This window comes from Rattus norvegicus, chromosome 9 (genome assembly GCF_021556685.1).
Source record: "Rattus norvegicus strain SHRSP/BbbUtx chromosome 9, alternate assembly SHRSP_T2T, whole genome shotgun sequence".
Taxonomy (NCBI): Eukaryota; Metazoa; Chordata; class Mammalia; order Rodentia; family Muridae; genus Rattus; species Rattus norvegicus.
In genome coordinates this window covers 95008972-95031745 of record NC_141542.1, presented here as the reverse complement: position 1 = coordinate 95031745, position 22774 = coordinate 95008972, and the positions used below count along the sequence as shown (strand labels likewise).

Genomic DNA, 22774 nt, shown 5'->3' with positions numbered 1-22774 from the left:
CAACTGATTATTGAATGCCAGGAAGGCTCTGAGACAAACAGGACCTGGGAATTAAACAGCATTTGGATGTGCTTTGCTATGAGCGCATTTGTTATGGGGAAGGATACAGAACAGATGCCCAGATGATTAGAGTGAGTTGAGAGCCTGTGGTGACTAGCTCTGTGAAGAAGGAGGGGTTTGCAGTGTGGAGCTCTAGTTGACTCTAAGATCCATTTCTCTTCTTGGGCTGCAAGGCAGATGCCATGTGGGAGAGGTGGGGTGGAAGGCTGTTGGATAGTGTAGTGGTGATGTTAGCGGTGTGCTAGCCAGAGGAGAGTTTGTTTCCTTGTAATGGTATGTTCTGGGTAAATCTATTTAAGAAAACAAAAAGTGGGAGATGGAGGTCATGGTGTTTTGCTCTTCCCTCAGTTTCCTCTCAACAAACTCACAGAGCTCCTCAGACTTGACATGGCTGCCGCTGGCTTCACCGAAGCACTGACTTTTGCTCTGGTACGTCTTCAGCTCACTTCTGTCTGGCTGTTTCCTTGGAATTCCTAAATTGTATATTGTATGATTCCTTACTTGAATCTATAAAGTCTAGACTGCTGAAATAGCAGATTTTGAAAGAGAAATTTTGTTACTTGATATCATACAGTTTCCAGTAAAGAAAAATTGAGAGTGTTTCTTTTTGTAGTCATAGAAACAAAGTCCCAGTGAGATGGCCACAGTAGAAGGTGCAGAGTGAGTTTCATGAAAAGGTTTGTTGGGTTGGAATATTTGGCCTTCATTTGGTTGTGGCTGTATACACCAGGTACCGCCCTGGTTAAGGTCTTGGGAACCGTTCCACATTAGACTTATTTCTTTGTCTTCGAACATGTTCACAAACATTTGCTTTGAGTTGAAAAGCTGACATAAAAGGCCTAAAGCAGGAAATGAATGTTATTACAGAATCAGAAGGAATTCCCCTCCCCCTCCTCAGGCTGACCACTGAAAGAAATAAGTGTCTGTGCAGTTTGTGGGTTTGTCTGGCAGAGGGTGTCTGTGGTACCCAGACTGCAGTCTTGGAGATCCCAGGCAGCTTGATTTAACAACCTGTCTCCCTCGTCCCCAGCCTGGAGTTCTTAACCTGGAGACACTGCACTGTTGCCTGTCAGGACTTGTTAGCAGCACTGCACCCGGGCAGAAGCTTGAAGCATACTGCATCAGGGCTTTGGGTGGCTACTGCTTAACCCTGGACTCATCTTGTCTCCATCTGCAGACATTTTGTTTCCATTGTGAGCAGTCACTATTTTAGATACGTTGAAATATAAAACTTAGCATTAAATGCATTTGTTTTTTAAACTACATAAGTGACAGTAGGCATCAGCACATCCTCATTCTGAAGGACTTCAACTTTATAAATACAAAGCAAGCACCCACGTTTCCTTCTCTACTTGTGACTCTGGTTTTCTTCCCCAAACTAACTGCAGTTATAACCTTGGCTTGTACTTCTCACTGCCTCTGTTGATGCTTTTTGGTTCTGTAACTGAATCCACACATCTTGCAGAATACCTAAGCTGCCTCTTGCTAGAGGCTGCTATGCAGGGAGGGTTTACTCTGCACCGATAGCTGTGTGCACATGGTATCAGTTCTCAGAGTGTTTCTGTCCTCCACAGCAGTTAGAGTAACTTCTCTCAGTCCCTCCGTCCCCCATGCAGCCACAGATATGTGCTCAAGATTCTAGTCTAGACCTGTTGGGAGCAGAGCTAGTGACTGAATTGTAGACTAGAGTTCAGTTACACGTGTATGTTCACTGTCTGGGAGGAAAGGAGTGAGGAGCTAGAGTGGGTAGAGTTCACATCAAGTTTCCTATTCAGAGTTTTAACAGGGACAGGAGAGATGGCTTGGAGGTTTAGAGCACTGGCTGCTCTTGCAGAGGACTCAGATTGCAGTGGGTTGCAGTGTCTGTAACTCCAATCTTAGGACATCCAATGGCCTCTTCTGGCTTCTGTAGGCACCATGCACTCATGCAGACAGAACGCCCATATACACAAAATAAATCACTAAAATCCAAACATCTATAAAGTTATGTTCTTATAAATAGTTCTTAACATTGCTGGTCCGTATTACCATATCCAGTTTACATAGGGGTGGCGATCAGTCTTCAAAAGTTCTCCTTGACTTCTTAATAAGCAGTTCACTTTTCAACATTATGATTTTAATTAGCACTGCATCTTACTTGTAATATCATCTTCTATAAATTGACTCAATTTTAGAACAAAATGACTACTTCAACCTTAAGAGTAGCACTTATATTGATTATGCTTAAGAGCAACACTTGTAATGATTATGGTTTGTTTGTTTTTTTGTTTGTTTGTTTATAGACAGATTTTTTTTTCCTACATAGCCCTACCTATGCTGGAACTCACTCTGTAGACCAGGCTAGCCTCAAACTCAGAGATCCATCTGCCTCTGCTTCCCAAGTGCTCAGGTTAAAGGCCTGTGCCACCGCAGCCCAGTTATGATTGTGGGTTTTATATGTGTTAAATTCCCAAAATTATAGTAGACACATAAATGCTGAAATTTAAGAACATCTTCCTTCCTGGGCCTGAGCTACTTCAGGAATGCTTCGTGAAAACTGTTCCTGATGGTTCCCCTCTTCCATCACTATAGTGAAGCACATGGTCATTCAGATACACTGGGAAGCCTTTTTCTTTCACACAGACAGAAGTAGCTGTGTCTGAGATTAGGTAGCATCATGTAAATTTTTAAATTAACTGATCACAATGTTTCTAAATCTTATAGCAAAACTTCCCCTCTGCTCTGCAGAAAGTGGCATTTTCAGTGTGGTGTAAGCGTCCCCTCCAGCACAGAAGCTGTGTGGGTCTCTGTTCTGATAGAGTTTAATACCTTTTCAAGAAAGCATGGCAAAGTTGGGTATGGAGGTGCATACTAGCACATAGATGATACCAACACTTGGGGGCCTGAGGTAGGATGGTAAGTTCCCTGCCAGCCCGGCCCTCAGGTGAGCTGGCTGTTTACCTTCTCTCAACTCCTGGTGTAGTGCCTGGCAGACAGTAGGTATCATCACTCTTTAGTGCTGTGAAGGCCTACTACTTGAGGATGCCTTTTAGAACAGTTCAGTGAGCAAAATCTCTCTAAAATTAGAAAGGACTCCAGTAACCTGATGGCACAAACTTTCATTACTCGATTACATTTCATTTTATTATTACATGTTTTAGCACTCTGTCAGGCATTGGACACACAGTATCTCTAAATTTTGATCCTTCTTAGATTCATTGGATCTAGTAGTGAGTTCTGCTCTAACATGTACCTGCTGTCCTAGATCCTGAAAGTGGGTAAGAACTGAGTAGTTTATTTGTTCCTAGGAGGTAGATGGGTTATGTGCAGGAGAAGTTAAGTGGCAGCAGTTCAAAGAACACTGAGCAGAGTTCAGCCATGTGAATCCTCGTAGTTGCACAGGTCTGCCCCAAATCAATGCAGACATAACCTGGGATTGCACTTGTAACCAGAAAGTCCTGGGGAACCAGGAAGGGGACTGTCTTACTGGTCCCACTAGAGGTACTTTGATGGAAGAGGTGTAAGAACCGTCACTTAAGTAGAACCTTGGGTTTGCTCTGTGTGATGTTGGCACGGTGATTTTAGCTTAAGGCAGGTAAAAGTATAATGCTCAGAAAATGGAGGAATTAGGAGCTTAGACAGGAAAGGTAAGTGGGGACCTAGTACAGAAAGTACTGGGGTGTGGCTTAAACCCCCATCTCTGCAGAAAACATTAAGTGGCTCCCTGTTGTGGCTACAACTCCTCATAGAGAGCTATTCAGAGTTGATTGATGAATTACAAGTGAATTATTGTTAAACTTATTAGATCAAATTCTTAGGTTATTATTAACTTATTGAATTCTATAGAGCAAACTGAGTTAGGCATCACCCTATACCAGTCTATTTTACATGTTTTCAGTGTTCCCAAGAAGATATTGCTGATAAGCTTGGCTTGAACATCTCTGCAACAAAGGCAGTCCACATAGGTAACCCCAAAACCGCTGAGTTCCAGGTAAGGATTTTAAGTAGGTAAGAACTGGGGTAAAAGCAGTTTGTGGTAAATAACTTAGGGAAGTTTTCTTCAGTTATTATACCTCAGGGTGAAGCCTTAGACCATTTTAATGAACTTTCCTTAGATAATTTGGAGTTGGTCCCCCTGCCCCCACACCCACACTCTCTCTCTTTCTCTCTCTCTCTCTCTCTCTGTGTGTGTGTGTGTGTGTGTGTATGTGTTAGTATTGAACCCAGAACCTTGTGCTTGATAAGCAAATGTAATATTAATTATTAACCAGACAGTGAAGTTAGCTTGTTTAAAAGTATATATTTATTGTTAGTATTTTTGTCTTTGAGATGGTGTCTTACACTAGGCCAGGCTGCCCTGGAACTCATTGCACAGCTCAGGCTGGACCTGCAAATGCTCACATTCAGCCTATTCTTAGCTGTTCTGTGTGTTGGTCTTGCTGGCTCAGCCACCCTTACCCGTGTTTTTCATGTCATAATTGATATTTACTTAAAATTCTCTCTCTCCCATTCATTTGTAGTAGCTCCATGTCTCTCCGTAAGCCATCCTGCCAGTTGCTGACTGCTCTCTGTGTCTTTCATTGCCCTCTTGAATTGATTGGCAGTTTCTTATAGAGTTTAAGGTTTTAATGGAACAGTCCTGCAGTAGCAGTCGTGTTACATGCTTCAGAGTATAACTAGGATCTTAGCTGTGGACATGCATTTCAAGTTATAACAGCTTTGCTAACAGCTGACTCTGACTATCATCCGTCTTCCTGTGTATGTGAACTCTGGCTTTTTTTTTTTTTTTTTTTTTTTTGCATATCGGCATGTTCTAAAAATCTTAGAACCAAAGGATCTGGGTTTAGGAAACTTGACCCTAGTGTGGAGCAAACCTCAGCTGTGATCTGCAATAGTTTCTGTGGACCTTGGTTCTCACGTGTGTAAAAGGTAGTTTTTAGAAAATCCTATAGGCTGTGGAAATGTATACACTTAGAAATTCTGAGTTTTATCTATAGAACTACCTACTGTAGCAGAGGCAGCTATACTGATATTTATTCACAGCACATTTTCATCGAATAAGAGTGGATTTTTGCTTGTTTATGCTAAATCTATCCCCCTGCTCCAGTTTCATTTATCAGCTGTGACACAAATTTTGTATTTCTCAAGATTTCTGTAACCGTTATATTCTTCCAAGTTTGTGTTCTGCCTGCTCCATTTTGCATAAACAGGGAATGCAGATCAGAAGTGCCTTAGCTGCTGCTGTACATAGGCAGCTTAGCATACTCCAGAATCCTTTAGCGTGGGCAGCTTCTGTGTTACCCCTGCTTTACCTAGCCATTCTGCCATTGCTAATGCAGAGTACAGGTTTGTACTTACGGTTACATTAAGTGGAAAGTAGCTTATAATTTGGATACAAGCATGTTCTTTTCTTATGTAATTCTTAACTTTGTGTTCTCCTCTGACAGTTTTTATAGCATGGGAAGAGAAGAAAAATACTATTTAGGAAAAATATGTAAATTTTGATTGCAATTATTATAAACAAGATTATGGAGTATTCTCACTTGTCCCCATGTTAACAGTAATATTAAGTCTTCAAATGGTTGTCACTGTGTAAGTCTTCCCAACTGCCCTTTTCTTTTTAGTTGGGATTCCCAACATTAGAGTTGGCTGGTTGTTTAAGCATAGTCTATAGGTTATTAGTCCCTCATTCAGTCCGCACCTCATCATCTTTCTCACACACCTCCTTTCTTTTACTTTATTTGTTTAGTAATATAGGCCCTTTGTTCTGCAGGCTTTCCACAATTAGGATTTTGATGAATACATACTAGTGGTCACCTATATTTCTCATAAATTAGTAGTTAGAACTGAAGTTTGACCAGGCTCAGGTTTTAAATTTTTATGTTGCTGATGGATTTGAACTAAGAAATTAATGGTTATATGTACAAAAAACATTGATAAGTGTGGATATTTACCGCTATGCTAAGGAGAATGACAAATTTAAAAAAAGAATTTAGAGCTCTTTTGTTGCTGCTTTGGATCCTCAATGGAGAAAATGCTCCCACCAGATTGCAGCTTGGCCTGTGGGGAAAGCCTCTGGTCTTTTCTCTTAATGATTAATGGAGGAGGTCCTAGTTCACTTGGGCGGTGCCACTCCTGGGCTGCTGGTTCTAGGTGCTATAAAAAGGCATGAGTTAACCACGAGGAACAAGCTAATAAGCAGCACTTGTGTATGGCTCCTGCGTCATTTCCTGTGTCTGAGTTCCTGTTCTGCCTGAACTAAAGTGTTGACTTCCCTCAACAATGGGCTGTTAACTGGAATAGTAAAATGAAATCAACCTTTTCCGTCCCAAGTTGATTTAGAAAAGTGTTTGTCACAGCAATAGGAACCCTAACTAAGTCACTTAGTTAGCGCAGGTAGGCTGTAAGCTGTTTAGAAGCCTCTACCTCCAGGGGCTGAGGTTACAGACAGGCACCAGTCATCTAGTTAGAGGAACTTGAACTTGCAAGATGGCTCAGTGGATTTATACAGCAAGGCTTACAACCTGAGTTTGATCCCTGGAGCCCACCCACATAGTTGATATGCCAAACAGTAAATACTTCTTTTAAAAGGTGAAAATGTCTAATTTATGGGGTTAAAAAACCCAAGACCCAAAAAGCAATGTAACAAGCTTGCTAAGGTCTATAGTAATATAAGATACTTTGAAAAGAGATTGTGTTGGCTAACCTTTATTACAGTGTGTCATTAGTTGTCATAACAGGTCTCTTACTGTACCCAGGGCATACACTGTTATCATAGGTCCTAATGCATTGGTTTCTGATATCCCTAGAGCATCTTGGAATAAATCCTCTATAGAAAGGAGGAAACTAGAGCAAAGAACTAAAAAGTAGATTTAACAACTAAATATAAGGAAACCACTTTGGTCTTTGAGAGATGGTCTTGCTGGCCCAGTGCTCACTGTATCTCCACGACTGATTGTGAGCACGTGACAGTCTTCCTCAGCATCCCAAGTGCTAGGATTCCATGTGCATTCCCATGGTGGGCTAGAGACACAGGGTCTTGCCAGGCAGCTCAGACTGGCTTTAAATGATGTTGCCCAAGCTCGCCTTGAACTTTTAATTCTCACTGTTAGGATCAGAAAACTATGTCCATCTACTTGTCTGTCTGTCTGTCTGTCTGTCTGTCTCTATCTATCGATCTATCTATCTATCTATCTATCATGCATTTACTATAAATGGATGAGGAAGAGAGAAAGCAGAAAATAGTAAAAGTCAATTGTGAAGTGGAAAATTCAGGTAAGAGGGTTTGAGCCAGCTAGCCCAAAGCATGTAAGAACCAAGTATAGGCTGCATGTGAGCATTTGGGAGTGCAGCCTGGGCTACTTCAATTACTTTGTGAAAGGAGACAGAATATTAAAATTTGCCTATGTGCAACCTTGAAAACCCAGTTTAGTTTTAACAATTATAATGGAATAGCTAATTTTTAGATAGGAATAATCATACTTGCTTCTCACTGTATAAATTATATTTATTGGTGATTATTTTGTTAACTTGGAATGGAGAATATTTTCAGTTCTTTTAGTGAACTGCACTTGAATTTAAAAATAGAAAAGGCATCACTGCCCTTTCCAGAAGTTTTTCTTGAAGCCAGGAAGCTGGCTTGCTTTTGCTTTGTCTCCTTTTCCTCCCCAATTTGCCAGTTTTGTGAGTCAGTGTGAATTCCGTCTTTGCCTGTAGGTGGCGCGCACTACCCTTCTTCCTGGCCTTCTGAAGACCATTGCAGCAAACCGGAAGATGCCCCTTCCTCTCAAGCTGTTTGAGATCTCTGACATCGTAGTCCAGGATCCTAGCAAAGGTAAGGGAGTCACCGCTGGCTTGCGTACTTAAGCATTTTTTATCATGTGAATTTCAGCCCCGTTTAGAGATGTTAGCATGCTTATTCCTCTGCTTGCAGCCAGGTTTCTTTCTTCCATATTGCTACTTCCCTCCTCAGAGTATTTTAGTAAATCCGAGTTAGTACCTCACTATCAGAGCATCCTTGAGTTGGTAATTCAAAACACAGCCCTACCACAGCTGTGTTGTTTGTTACTAAATAAAATCGTTTTACACTTATTATCAAATATCGTATGTAAGTGTTCCAGGCCCCCTCCCATTGTTTCCTAAATTTCTTTTATAATTAGCTTATTTGAGTCTGCATCCTGCCAGAGCTTAGGCTTGGTGGCTGTGTCTCTTGCTTCCTGGATGGAAAGCACGTTCTCATCAAGCATTCGGCAACTATGCGGAGCCCTACTGAAACACCTCCTTATCGAGCTCAGAGACGGCAGGAAAATAGAGTTCAGCCATAGTCCCTGGCATGGGCATACATGGGTCCCTGAGCTCACCTCAGTACCAGCCTTGAGAGGGGGCTGGGAGGAGAAGAAAGGAGGGGAGAACGGAAGGTCCCCGAGCATTCTGAAACTGTTCTTCCCTGCACCCTGTGGCGTTTGTGTCATGGTGTTAGGTCAGGCTCTGATTGCCCAGCACTCCTGTAACAGGGATTGGGAGTGTGCTTTGTAATTTCCCCATTTGAAGTATGTAAGTTCAAGTACTTAGCTTAGTATAGCAGAGTTTTTTGGTCTAACACTTGGGATGCATGATTATCCAATAAATATAAATTTAGGAAATTTGGAAGCCTGGTTTTCCTGGAAGTCTGTCTTTCTGATGCAAGCTCAGGTTCAATTGTCTGTGTAGACCTGTAAGTGCCGAGGCCCCTCAGTGAGCAGTGCCTCCAGTGACCACTTTGCTGGCAGCCTTCCTTTGATTTCACCCCTCAGCCCATATGGTTATGAGTGTTTCTTAACTCCAGGCTGAGTCTGTAGAAGTTTTTGAAGTGACAAATCTAGTAGCAGCCATTTAGAGTGTGGAGGACTTGCTTCGTTTTTCCATTGGTGTATATACTTAGAGTCCAGGATGGCTGTGAACCTTGGCTGTTTCTTTCCACATTTACTCTGAGTCCAGGATTAAGGTAACTACACTGTTTCCTCAAAAGTTTTGCAATGCTCTTTCAGCAGTGGGTCCTTTATACTTTATATAACTGACAGGGCTCCTTGACGGCTGGGGAGGGCTGGAGGGTGAGGGTGAGGTGAGAGTGAGGGGCAGCCCTGGGTGCCGCCTTTGCTGTTCAGTTTGGCTACAGCCATGGAGCAGTGCGGAGTTGTGTTCAGCCCTAGGTGCGCGTGCCTGAGCTGGGTTTACTGTGGCTTGTTTTAGCTCGGACATTTGCATTTCTGTTGTGCTTTTTCTTATCGGAGAACTCTGAACCTTTGTCCTAGTTGAAACTATCTATTGCTTTCTCCATGGTTTGTTTCCGTCTGATCCTGCTTTGTCTTGCATTGGCTGACTCTTTTTCTTTAATATTTTCTATCATATCAATAGCATGTGGAAAATGAAGGGAAGTTAAATGACTCAGAGTCTACGATCTGGAAAACATGTTTCCTTTTGTTGAGATGGAGTATGTTTTCTGTTTAGGTGGGCCTGGATCTTATTTCATAACAAAAACTTTTCTGATGCGGTGTTCTAAATAAGTGCATGTGGATCCCTCCTAGTCATCTGGCCTAGGAGGGCATCTACAGCATCTGTAGGGAGGCAGCAGTGCAGACTGCATCCACAGGGAGTGGGTTTTAGTCATGCTTTCTATGGTACAGTTTATTTGAACTCTGGCTGTTTTCTCATCTGTACAATGGGGTAATGACAGCACTTGCTTCATTAGCTGTAGCAAGGATCCAGTGGAACTGCATTTGGAAAGTTTTAGCCACATAGTAAATGGTGACTGCTGTTCTTGTTAGGGTGCTGGCAGTCCCAGGGCCAGATGCCGCTGGCTTGGGTCATGTCCATTTTCTGCTGTAGTGCTTAAAAGCTCAGGGTGGCCAACAGAGTTGCTGTGCTTTGCTGAGACAATGGGATTTGAATTTTAATTCTAACCTTTAAGGGACTTGGTGTTATTGGATTTTCTTCTTTTGTGTTTTCCCCCCTTATGAGAATCGAAATCATACTAATGTAATACTTTACTTTAAAGATAAATCACCGCCCTGCCCTGGAAGAGCCCACTGTCACTCTTGGGTGTGGGCTGAGAGCCTGGGCAGGGCCTGGTAGGTACAGTCACAGTGAAAGGTGACCTGGAGAGCGAGGCTGCCCTTAAAACTCCAGCGGCTTCATAGTGAGAGAAAGACTGCTTCTCCTTGATAGTGAGAGAAAGACTGCTTCTCCTCCTTGACAGTGAGAGAAAGACTGCTTCTCCTCCTCGATAGTGAGAGACTGCTTCTCCTCCTTGACAGTGAGAGAAAGACTGCTTCTCCTCCTCGATAGTGAGAGACTGCTTCTCCTCCTTGACAGTGAGAGAAAGACTGCTTCTCCTCCTTGACAGTGAGAGAAAGACTGCTTCTCCTCCTCGATAGTGAGAGACTGCTTCTCCTCCTTGACAGTGAGAGAAAGACTGCTTCTCCTCCTCGATAGTGAGAGAAAGACTGCTTCTCCTCCTTGACAGTGAGAGAAAGACTGCTTCTCCTTGATAGTGAGAGAAAGACTGCTTCTCCTCGATAGTGAGAGAAAGACTGCTTCTCCTCCTTGACAGTGAGAGAAAGACTGCTTCTCCTCCTTGACAGTGAGAGAAAGACTGCTTCTCCTCCTCGATAGTGAGAGAAAGACTGCTTCTCCTCCTTGACAGTGAGAGAAAGACTGCTTCTCCTCCTCGATAGTGAGAGAAAGACTGCTTCTCCTCCTCGATAGTGAAAGACTGCTTCTCCTTGATAGTGAGAGAAAGACTGCTTCTCCTCCTTGACAGTGAGAGAAAGACTGCTTCTCCTCCTCGATAGTGAGAGAAAGACTGCTTCTCCTCCTTGACAGTGAGAGAAAGACTGCTTCTCCTCCTCGATAGTGAGAGAAAGACTGCTTCTCCTCCTCGATAGTGAGAGAAAGACTGCTTCTCCTCCTCGATAGTGAGAGAAAGACTGCTTCTCCTCCTTGACAGTGAGAGAAAGACTGCTTCTCCTCCTTGACAGTGAGAGAAAGACTGCTTCTCCTCCTTGACAGTGAGAGAAAGACTGCTTCTCCTCCTTGATAGTGAGAGACTGCTTCTCCTTGATAGTGAGAGAAAGACTGCTTCTCCTCCTTGATAGTGAGAGACTGCTTCTCCTTGATAGTGAGAGAAAGACTGCTTCTCCTCCTTGACAGTGAGAGAAAGACTGCTTCTCCTTGATAGTGAGAGACTGCTTCTTCTTGGGGTAGCCACATGCCACGTGGTCTTGATGCTAAAGTTCACCAGGATTGAAAGACAACATGGTGTTCAGACCTAAGTGGATCTGGGTGATTCCAGTTGTGGAAAAAATGCTGTGTTGCACTCTGCCAAGGAATGCCAAAATGGATGCCGAGCTGCCTGCCCTGACAGGTCTTTAGCATTAACTTTATCAAAGTCTACAGGGAAAACTTCACTGGCATAGTAATCAACCAATCAATCAATCAATCAATCAAAGAAATCTTCTTTGAATAACTTACCATTTTTTAAGTGACAAATTAGAAGTCCTCTCTCGCTTAGCTGTATGCTAGCCATGTGTTCCTAAATGAAACTTTTTAAATAATAAAGTTGAAACCACCAAAAATAAATAATAGCGGGATTTTCCAATTAATAGTGGAGTTCCCCAAATCTTAGTGAGCAGTTCCCAAATTATGGGGTTCAAAAAAATAGAGATGTGTGGTGAGCACGAGCCAGGTAGTGTAATTAACCACGATGGTAGAAACTAGATACGACTTTGGAATGTAAGAGAGCCCTTGCCACGTATGCAGGAGGAGATGAATTCAGCTCCTCAGCACCGTGTGAAAAACCGAGCATGTGCCTGACTTACCAAGACCAGGGAGGCAGAGACTGGCTGAACCCTGGAGCTCACTGCATATCCATGCTCCCGGTGGAGGGAATGTGCAAAGTACCCTGGGAATGCAGAGAATGGAGCTACGACTGCCAGCAACTCATTCTGTAATGCCGAGAAAATCCTAGCACCCCTAAGCCTCATATGAGTGTCTGCTTGGCAAAAATAGCTTCCAAAATGAAAACAAAAATGGAATCTGGATTTCCGTGTTTTCCTGTCTGACCCAAGTTCTTCTGAAAGCAGGAAAAAGACAACTCCCATTTTCCTACTTGACCTACAGACATTTTGCTCTAACATGTACTCCTCTCATGGCCGTCATGATGAATGCGGCTGTAAGGCTGCCAGTTTTGAAACCAAGTCAGGCACACTTTTCAAGCATTAAGACTTCCACTGTAAATCAGGCACATTTGGCTTTTGAGGCTGAGCCAGCCACTGCATTTGTTGAGCCTCAAGATCCGAAGCTGCTGTAACACTTTTAAAAATTAGTCATGACTCAGGGGACTAAGCTGATTTATCCCTTTTGTTGGACAGAGTGGCATGTGTTTTTGGAACAAGAAACTGAGTACAGTCTCTGCCCTAGGGTAAGTTTTTCAGTTTTGTAGCAGGGAGGTAACAGTGGAGAGCAGGCAAGGCTGCTGTGAAGTTACTGGCTGGTTTCAGATGTTAATAGTTCATTCCTTTCAATGTTAGGAATGACCAAACTGTAAACAAAATATTTTTAAAAGCCAGAAAAACTGCAGGGATGAGCAAAAGACTGCCTGTCTGGAAAAGCTAGCCCATTTTGCACACTCCAGCCTTCTCCCTTTCAAACACAATTGAATCCTGCAGTCACAGTTTCTCCCTCAGTGCTCATGGAAGCTACCACCATGCCTAGAATCTCACTGAAATCTAAGAGAAAACGGATCTCTGGGTCAAGGGTGCTCAAGTCTAAAAGGAGCGGGAAGCTAAGGATGTGCAGAAGCTTGACTCTGGGAAGGGTTGAAGGGATTTATATCCTCAGGGTCAGACCAGCAGGACCTGCTCATCCAAGGATCAGCCTGGCATGCATCTCAGTCACCGATAATGTGGCTTCAGCACCAGCAATTCAGAAGGTCTGGACTGGTCATTCTGTACTAAGGGAGTGGTTAGCGCTCTCACTGAGGGCTCTAGACAGCCTCCCTTTCTTCTCCAAGCACGACTACTCCGAGCTTTTGACGACTCAGACCTCCCTCCATCCTCCAGAGCGGCTCCTGCTTTGAACTCGATTCCTCCTGCCTCTAGGTTACACTTAAATAGTTCCCAAACTTCACACTGTCCCAGATGCGGCTCTAAGGGAGAGGATGCTCTGTTCCTTTTTACCCTTCCTAAGTGGATGTGGAAATAAAGAATTTATGTTTTAAGCCTTTAATTGCAAGATCTGTTTCAGAGTTTTGTTTCTTCTCTCTCCCTTGAGCATCATGGCTGCCACAGAGCATAACTGTTTGGTCTTTGCATATGCTGTTTCCTCAGCATACTATTTGTACACATGCACACACATGGATGTTAGTGTTTACCTGCCGTGTGTTACAGAACATTAGACATAGAGGTAAAGCCTTGGGTTCAATCTCTGGCACGACAAAAAATAGACATACATGAGTGAAATGAAGGTCAGGTCTTTATAACTTTTGGTATGCTTATGTGTTTGATGAAGGCTCTAGAAGAACACTGTTAGGCCTGTGAATACCTGTCTTCTGAGACACTCTCATCAATTCTGGAGCCTCAGATAATAGAAGATTACCCAGCATCCACATGTGGAATGCGGCTTTCTGAAGAGGGCTTATGTCATCGGTCTGGATTAATTTAATTTCACCATTTCATATTTTTGGCATGTAGAATTTCCAATTAATAATTCAAAAAGCATGGGTGGAAGGAGACTGGTGCTCACACTTTTGAAGCAGCATCCTTTGCGTATGAGATGACATCGTAGCTGAGTAAATATACCATTTTAATAGAGAAGTTATTTTAGTGTGCTTGGTTCCACAGTTAAGATCTGCTAACGTGAGTATGATGTGCCCTGTCATGCATCCAGTACTGTGGTTTTAATAGATAAAAATCCATTCCAGGTTTATGTTAACAGAATAAAAGCCAACCCTCAGGAATATAATTTCTTCCCTGTATGCATTGAGAATTTAGAGGTTCCTTTCACAGTTGTTTCTCTACTCTCAGCATCACTCGAAAGCAAAGGCTGGGCTGTGCTTTGGTGCGGCCACAGATAAGCATTTTAGGAAGGCTGTTGCTTTCTTACGATCGAACATATATTCTTGATATCCTTAAGCTTTCATGAACATGTACTATTGATTTAAGAGTTTTGTTCTTTTGTTTAATTAAAAAAATAAGATCTACAACTTGTCAGTCATTCCACACCTAGAGTTAATTCACTGCCAGTCCTTGTGTCTATCTGTGTGCAGCTACAAAGAAAGGTGACAGCTTTATAGTTTACACAGATGTGGTTACACTTAATCTAGCCTAGCTGAATGCATATTGTTGATCTCATTTTTAATGGTTACATAATATTCTACCATGTGGAAGCAGAGTGAGCGTGAATGAATAGATTGTTATGAGACTTTTCCTAAAGTATTTCTTTAAGTGAGTATCATTTTCCCTTGTACAAATACTTATTTTTAGAAATAACAATTTGTTAGTTCCTAGGTATATACATTTAAATATTTGATAATTTAGTAAATGATTTTCTAAAATTTTTAACTGATTTTTTTTTCTTTTTTGTTTTGATTTGGTTGGTTTTGAGACAGGTCTTGCTGTGTGACCTCGACTGTCTTCAAAGTAACATCCCGCTTATAGGTGCATATGAATCAACATACCCAGCATTTAGTTATGTCTATATGTATAAATATATGTGGCATCTAATACTGTATCACATATATTAATTATACCTATAAAATGGATTTCACTATGCCATTTTCTTTTCTTCTGTTCTCCTCCTCTTTCTTCTTATAACAAGTACATCTGGCTTGGTCGGAACTTGCTGTGTAGACCAAGCTGGCCTCCAATCTGACTACCTCTGCCTCGAGTGATGGGATTAGAGGCACCTGCTGGCTATTGTGCCCTGTGTTTTATTCACACCCCCACTGCTTGTCCCCAGTCACTGCTGCTAATCTCCCTGTCTAGTCTCTCCTTCGCTTCCATGTCTTTGCTGAGTTACTTCCTCTGTGGTAATTTATAGTTCTGTCAGGGTGATGTCAGGGTTCTTGCTTCCCTACATTAGCTCTGGTCATTTAGAGGTGCTGAAATCCTTTAGGAGGTAGGTCTGCGGCACGAGTTAAAGTCTTGTGAGTACCAGTGTTGAAAATGCTGCTGGACAAGTAGACATAGATGCTACAGTGATGTGCTTCTTTCTCTGAGTCCGGCCTACTGCTAATCTCCAGCCTGAGCACAGCATCAGCCCTTGATTATTCTAGAAGCTTTCTGTTCTCCCCAGACACGTTTGTTCGTTCAGCATCTTTATTTAGGCGTCTGGGTTCATGCGGACATAAGGAAGACTGTACCCTGGATGATATGATTACCAGAAACCACTAATTCCCCTCTAATCATCAGTGCAACAGGATCTGCACTGCCTGGAAGCCTATGGCAAAGCCCAGGATATGAGTAGAGTCACATGCTCAGGACACCATGTGCCACTCCCTTTTCTTTTCCTTAAAAAAAAAAAAAAGAAGAAAGTCATTTGTTGTACTCTTCGAGCTCACAGAACTGCATCTAGCCACTCCTCCTTTGGGTGGTTTAGATCAGCTCTCTCCAGGCAGCACTTTGAAGTCTGTGCAGTACACGGATAATTTAGGCTGACATACTTGGCAGGCCCATTTAAGAAGCGAATTGTTTGATGGCATGACACAAGAGGTCTGTTAACTGAGTTATAAAGAACCGAGGCATTTCCAACAAACCCTAGCTTTGGCATGAAATCTAAATAGTTCTTACTCTGTGGCATGCAGTCTTTACTTCCTGTGATGTAATATGGCCTCTCGGGCAGAAGGCAAGGAGGTGGGAATTTTAGCATGCCTAGTCATTTTTCTGTAGGTGGTGATGGGAATGGACAGTGAATGTTTTAACAAAATATAAAGAACTAAATCCAGAGGGGACAGCATCTTTGGAAAATGTGAAAAAACAGTGTTGGGGTAGGGAGGAGACACCGAAGTAATGAGGTTAATGCATAGCCCTCAAAGTATCGCAAAATTAGACCTAGAGGTTAGTTTATTTTTTTCCAGGTGTGTCATAAACATGCTGAAACTTTTCTTCATTGAGATAAACTTTAATTTTATTTTTTTACCTTTTTGAAGACAAGGTCTCCTGTAGCCTAGGATAGCTTTAAACTCACTGTGTATCCAAAGATGACTTGAGCTTCTGATCCTCTTGACAAGCAAGTGTCACCATGCAGTGCTACAAAAGCACTCTTATCAACTGAATCCCATTCCCAGAGCTTTTTTAAAAACAGTTTTTAAACTGTAAATTTTTTTTGCTATAGTCCCTCAAAGCACATAATTTGCTTTAAAAATGCTGTGGTTTGGTCTAGATATTTTACTGTTATCAAGAAAGGTTCACTTAAATAATTGGGAGATTAGGGAAAAGTACTCCAAGGCAAAGGTTGCCAAACTAAAGCAGCTTCTCATTTGCATCGGTGAGCTCTCTGAATGGCGGCCTTCCTGTCGGCCTGTTCTCTCACAGTGAGTATGGAACTACAAAGTGGTTTCAGTCCATGCCTGTGTTAAAGTGGAGGCATGTGACACCAGCAAATGGGGACCACATGGCAGGAGTACCCAGAAGCAAGTCAGTAGTATGAAAGGGTCATTTAGTTCTGTTTCCCTTCAGGAGGAGAAAGACTGTGTGTGTGTGTGTGTGTGTGTGTGTGTGTGTGTGTGTGTGTGTGTGTGTGTTCACATTTCTGAGCAGAATTAGGTCTTTCACTTTAGTTTATGCATGCTGCTGGGTTACCTGGCATTTATACCTGCCTGACTTTAATATTGATCTTAGCCCTGCACCTTTGATTATAGAGTTTGGATAGCAGAGTTCTGTGTCCTTGATGGGAACAGTAGCAAGGGGTGGTAGTGAAATACTCATCCCTCATGCTGCCTTGGAATAGGGTCCACTCTGGGCTCCTGGCCTGGTGTGGTAATTGCTTCCCTGTGCTTGCCTCTTTCTAGACGGTAGTTATGTGCTGAGAAGTTAAGTGTTTAGTTTGTGTGAGTCCTGCAGTGTGTCTGGGCATTGCGGTGTGAGGAAGGCTAGCGTGCCTCAAGCACAGCAGGCAGAAGTGGTAAATGGTGAGTGAGTGCGTGAGCAAGAGCGGCTCCTTCTCCATGTCTATTCAGTCAGAAGTTACTGAGAACATAGTCTCCATAAGGTGAAATACTGTTGATGGACAGATGGACACAGATTCCAGATTTTGAAAACTAATTTATTTCAGTGACTTACGAAAATTTAAAGAATCGTAAAAACTTTGGAGAAGTAAAACATCTGTTCTTTGTACTAAAAATGTTTCAAGTGTGCACATCTTTGATTGTGTTAAGCAGCTCTCTGGCTACACATGCATTTATCTTTATACTGTTTCCCTTCAAAATCCTTTACGGTGCTCTGTAGGGCAGTGGAGAGTGTGGGGTTTGGTCAGCTCTGAGCGAGTCCTGATTGTAACTTCATAGCTGTGGAATTGATAATGATTAGCCCGAGCTAGTTAGCTGACTTTGGGCAACTCCACTTAACTGCCCTGAGGTTTGGCTTCTCCATCTGCTCCATAGAAGCAGTAATCCTTGCTTGCAGTGTCTTGAGCTAATAATGACATCAGTGGCTGTTGGTAGATACCCAGTCCCTGACAGAGCTCACGGGTGGCCTGAAGGCCACGGTATCTGGTTATCGGGGCGATGAAAGGCCATTGTGCCAGCGTGGCTAGTAGCTTTTGAGTGTGGAAAGCTGCAGGCGAGTGTTGTTCAGTCCATGTGAGCAGAGGCAGCTCAGTTTTCACTCTGTTTCCCAGACAGGTTTTCCTTTCTCCTAATTTAAAATGTAGAAGAGGCCAAGTGCATTTGAATTTGTATCTAGAGCTGTGTGTCTCCAGTTACCTAGTGTGTGCTAGTTTTCAAGTTAAATGCTGCCGCCGCCCACTTCAAGTCCTCCTTTATGTGCTGTGCACTTTTTAGATCATCACCTGAACAACATCACCCTGGAAGTCCTCCATATTTCCCATTTTGTCACATTTGCCCCATATTTTACTTTATACAGCTACCATCTAGTCTTAGCTGTGTGAAATACACTTTTCTACCATGGCGTGAGTGGGTCTTATGTCCTGTAGCCTTCTGTGGCTGGCTTCTTTGATTCACTACAGTGCCTCCAAGAACCTTCCACCTTTTAGGTCCACTGACAGTTTGATGTGGCAGTGCCGTCTCACTGGTCCATTATCCAGTTATCCACTGGTCCATTACCCAGTTATCCACTGGGGTTCATCTTGGGTTGTGAGTCTTTGTCAGGTTGGGTGGCTGGGGGAGGTTTCTCTGCTTAGCCTTTGCTATCCTAGAACTTTTTCTGTAGACCAGGTTGGCCTCAAACTCAAGAGATCCATCTGCCTCTGCTTCCCGAGTGCTGGGATTAAAGGAGTGTGCTACCACTGTCTGGCAGTTTGTCTTATTTTTATTTAAGGTAACATATATTAGTCTTGGAAAGATTTAAACTAGTCAAACACAAACATAGAAAAAAATGATCTCTTCGAGGCATAACCGGTAAATATTAGATCTATTTCATTTGAGTCGTTTTTTCCCTATGCATGGATGTGTGTTACTATGGCTCTATTGTATAGTTTTGATTCGTCACGTACTTTTAAAAGTTATTGTGGTGGTTTAAAATACAGATGCAAACTACCTTCTTAGTAAGCTTTTACGTGCACAGCACAGCAGCAGTTCTACACATTCTTGTGTGAAAGACCACTAAAACGGTCTCAGCACACAGGGCTGGAGCTCTGTGAATGGCACTTCTCCACCCTTCCTTTCTGTCAGCCCTGACAGCCACCCTCCTATTTCTGTTTCTGTAAGAGTGACTGTGAGGTGTGGGGAAGGTGTAGTACATGGTAGTGTCCCTTCACACATGGTCCTGCCCTCAGTCACATTAAACGAAAGGCTTTTGTACCTCAAGTATGGGGATCGTGTAGGTTTGACTGGCTATGTGTAGCTTATCTCTCTTGGTGGGTTGTCTTTGGATTGGTAAACATCCTTTGTTTTACTTCTTTCATGAAAAAATGATTTTTAAAATTTTATTTTACGTGCATGAGTATTTTGCTCGTCTGTTTATCTGTGCCCTTGGAGTTCAGAAGATGGTCAGATTCCCAGGGCTTATGGATGGTGGCAAGCTGCTATGTGGGAAGTGCTAAGAGCTAAACCTGGTCTTGGCAAGAGCACCAAGTGCTCTTAACCACCGAGTCAGTTGTCTAGCCCCTCATTCCGGGCTTTTATTGTGAAGGTTTATGTAGAATTCTATGTATACATCACACAGCTTGTTTTTAAGATTATAAGGTAAACAGTACTGTGCTGTAATTATAACATGGCTAAGAGATGGAATGTACCAGGATCCTCGGAGTCTGCTGTGACGCTTCTGCTGCAGTGCCGTCCCTCTCAACTCTGCTGATAGTTACTGCCTTGTTTTGCTTCTTAATTTTCCAACCTGTGCAGGTTCTTTCTTTGAACAACATAATTTAGTTTGGTTTCCTTTTTAACTTGGCCTCCTTTAAAAAAAAATACAGGATCTGGGGGTACAGCAAAGTCCTCAGTTCAATCCCCAGCAATCTCCCCAGGATTTTGTTTGTTTTACTGTTATAAGTGTTCGCTGTTGACCATTAAGGAGTGCTTTCCCAGAATGCTTTCCCACAACCTCCACAGTGCTCCAAGGAGTGACTGTACTGCACTCATCCTATCTAGGTTTCTGTGTCTCTACTGGAAATAATATAGTGCGTGTTGGGCAGAAAGCTCTTCAGGTGTTTAGTAGTAGGATTGCGGTGGTATCTTGAGGACAGAGTATGAATCATTAACTGGTACATTGTGCTAGAGTGTTTATAGCAGGTTCTACAAGTAGGTTCTGTAGTAAACCTTTCCACCTGGGGCCAGCCTTCCCCAGAGTAAACACCTTTGAAAATTGGGTGGCTAAGTAGTTTGATCTTGTCTTCAATTTCTGAGGCTGGTTGCTCCTCTTGGTGTCAAATAATCTGCTAATCTCTTGTTAATTTCGTTGGTTAAATAATGGCTAATGTGACCCGTTGACCAAGTCATCTTTGCTTTTCTAGATGTAGGCGCAAAAAACTACAGGCATCTCTGTGCTGTTTATTACAACAAGAATCCTGGGTTTGAGATCATCCATGGACTGCTGGACAGAATTATGCAGCTGCTCGATGTGCCTCCCGGTGAGGAAAGTGGGGGCTACGTGATCAAAGCCTCCGCAGGTAAGATGCCCGAGTCGGCGAGTGACGAAAGGCGCATCCTGCTTTCATAAAGTCCAGTTCCATTTCATTTTGCTTTTGATTTAGAGAGTGTGGGCAGTAAAGGGCAGAGAACTTTATTTTAATTGTTAGTATTTTCTAGAATATACTGTTCTCTTTCCCTCCAGAACCTCAGGAGTTGCTCTGGGAAATGGTTAGGAGCTGCTGCAGTGTTGCTTTTGCAAGTGACCTCTGTGGCACCAGTGAGCCGGAGAGCGCAGGCTGCAGGCTCGGACGACTGAAGGGCAGCCTGCAGCTTTGAGGCAAGGCCAGAAGAATGCCACTGTGAAAACTTCACTTGTTAATCACGGAGCAAGGTGGAATCCACTGCCAAAAGCACAGTCCAGTCTCTGGCTTTAATTTAGACCAATAAATGCCACGTGTGTGCTCCTAGCATGCTGCTTTCTCCTTGTCCGAGGAGTTCTGAAACTTTTGCTGTTTGTTCTCCTGTGGCTTGAATCTAAGCTTATTTTCTTTGACAAGAAACCTAGAAACAATTGAAGCCAAGTATTTTTATCACTCATTCCTGCTGTTTACATTGCTGTTTTTAGGACTGGATTTGGCATCCTAAATTTCCACCAGAACCTTCATTTTGAAAGTGTTACTTAGCAGTTATTTATAGTGAGGTTTGGCGAGGAAATATTTTGGGGCTTTGCTTATATTTATTTTCTTAATTCTCAGAGTTTTTTTTCTATTTTTCTTTTTTATTGTGGCTTGTTTTCTTTTTTATTTTGAACCATTTTTTAAAATAGCTCTGAAATATCTAGCTATGTTGGGCTGTTTCTCACATAAAGTTGAGCAGTTTAATAGTCATAGGAGTTAGGCATTTCTATACATTTCCCATCAGATGTGATCCAGTGAGAATGTGTTATGCTTGCATAGTAGAGTCCAGTGCTGGAACTGGATCTTAGAGTCCATGTAGTACAATATCTGGGCGTTATAAGTGAAGCAGTTCAGGGGAGGCAAGTTGTGTGGGTTGGGCCCAGTTGTTCATGTCAAACCCAGGACTTTTCCTCCAGTTGCTTCAGGTTTTGCTGCACACACGCTGTCAGCGGTTGTACAGTTGTAGAAATGAGCTGGGGGAAGTGACAGGGTCTCTGAAAGAATAGGGCCAGGCTCTGTTCCGCAGAGCCCATGGGCAAATCTGAAGGTGAGTACTGTGGGATGCATGTAGAGTAGAAGGCCATTTGTGTGGCTACAAGCTGTGGAAGGAGTTCTGGATGCTGGCGAGGGCCTTCAGCTAGCTAGAAAGTGTAGAGGCTTCTGCTTCTTTTGAAGCGGGTGGGTGATAGCAGGTCTGTACTGCAGTGGGATTAATGCGACAGCCTGTCGTTTGGAGGCAGGAAGAATGGTGCTGAGTCCATGGTGGGAGGCCTTGCAGGGTACTGAGGAGCAGTGAGAGGGACTGTCTAAGAGTGAGGGTCAGATGCCACCAGAAGATAAAAATAGCGGCATCCAACATACGGAAATTTTCATAGTCTATATTATTTAGAGCCTTGTATGACAGCCATTAGGTGTTGATCTTAAAAATTATATTTTTGTAATTTCAAACTTAAGTAATTTGAATCACGTGGATATTAAAGTTCAAACCAATAGAGAACTTTTAGCATCTAATTTCCATAATACAAAGTATCTGCTATTTTGGCCTAGAGTTGTTTTTAAATTACAAAGTATCTATTAGTTATAACTATTCTCTTCATCCCCACCCAGTTCCCTCCCTTCTCCTCATTTCTCCCTGGAACTAACTAGCTCTGTAGATCAGGCCTCCAACTCAGGAGCTCCGCCTGCCCTGCCTACTGATTGCTGGGCTATGGAGTCTGTCTCTACCAGCCAGCTTACTCTTGGAGTCTGACCATGTAACTCTGATGGTCCCGGAGCTCAGTGTGTAAACCAGTCTGACTTTGAATTCACAGAGATTGGCCTCCTCCTGCCTCCTGAATGAATGTAGGATTAAAGGTGTGTGCCATCAAGCCCACCATCCAGTGATTAGAACTGTTTTCTAATTCCTTGTAGGTCTTCATGTTTCTTTTGCTTAGGACAAGTTGTTACTTTTTTCCTCTTCAGTGCTAGAGATTGCACCCAGGGCCTGGGGCAGTCTAAGCAAACACTCTGCTACTGCAATGTACCCTGCCCTTGGTGTCCTGACGCAGGCTCTGGCTGCTTAGCCTAAGCTTGCTTTCAGTTTTCAATCCTTCCCCTTTGCTTCCTGAGTACAGAGATGATTGGCGGGAGCCACCACACCTAGCTTACTTTGTCTGTTTTTCATACAAAAATTTAAGGGCTTATTAGTTTTCCTTTGGGGTCTACATTTGGCTCTCAGAATACCATAGTGTGTATTTTGAAAGCTTTGCTATAAGGTGCACACATAGGTGGCCTGGAGCAG

General features: G+C 42.8%; 1 protein-coding gene across 2 annotated transcripts in view; it reads left to right on the top strand.

The window, feature by feature from the left end:
- The window catches only part of Farsb (phenylalanyl-tRNA synthetase subunit beta), a 60007-nt gene that overhangs the window by 22411 nt on the left and 14822 nt on the right, over window positions 1-22774 (top strand). The window contains exons 13-17 of one of the 2 annotated variants that reach the window (XM_087565470.1): window positions 409-489; window positions 3938-4030; window positions 7756-7873; window positions 20200-20355; window positions 20520-20784. In XM_087565470.1, the coding sequence (XP_087421596.1) occupies window positions 409-489; window positions 3938-4030; window positions 7756-7873; window positions 20200-20355; window positions 20520-20653 (582 nt within the window). In that variant the 3' untranslated portion in view covers window positions 20654-20784. 2 annotated transcript variants of the gene reach the window in all.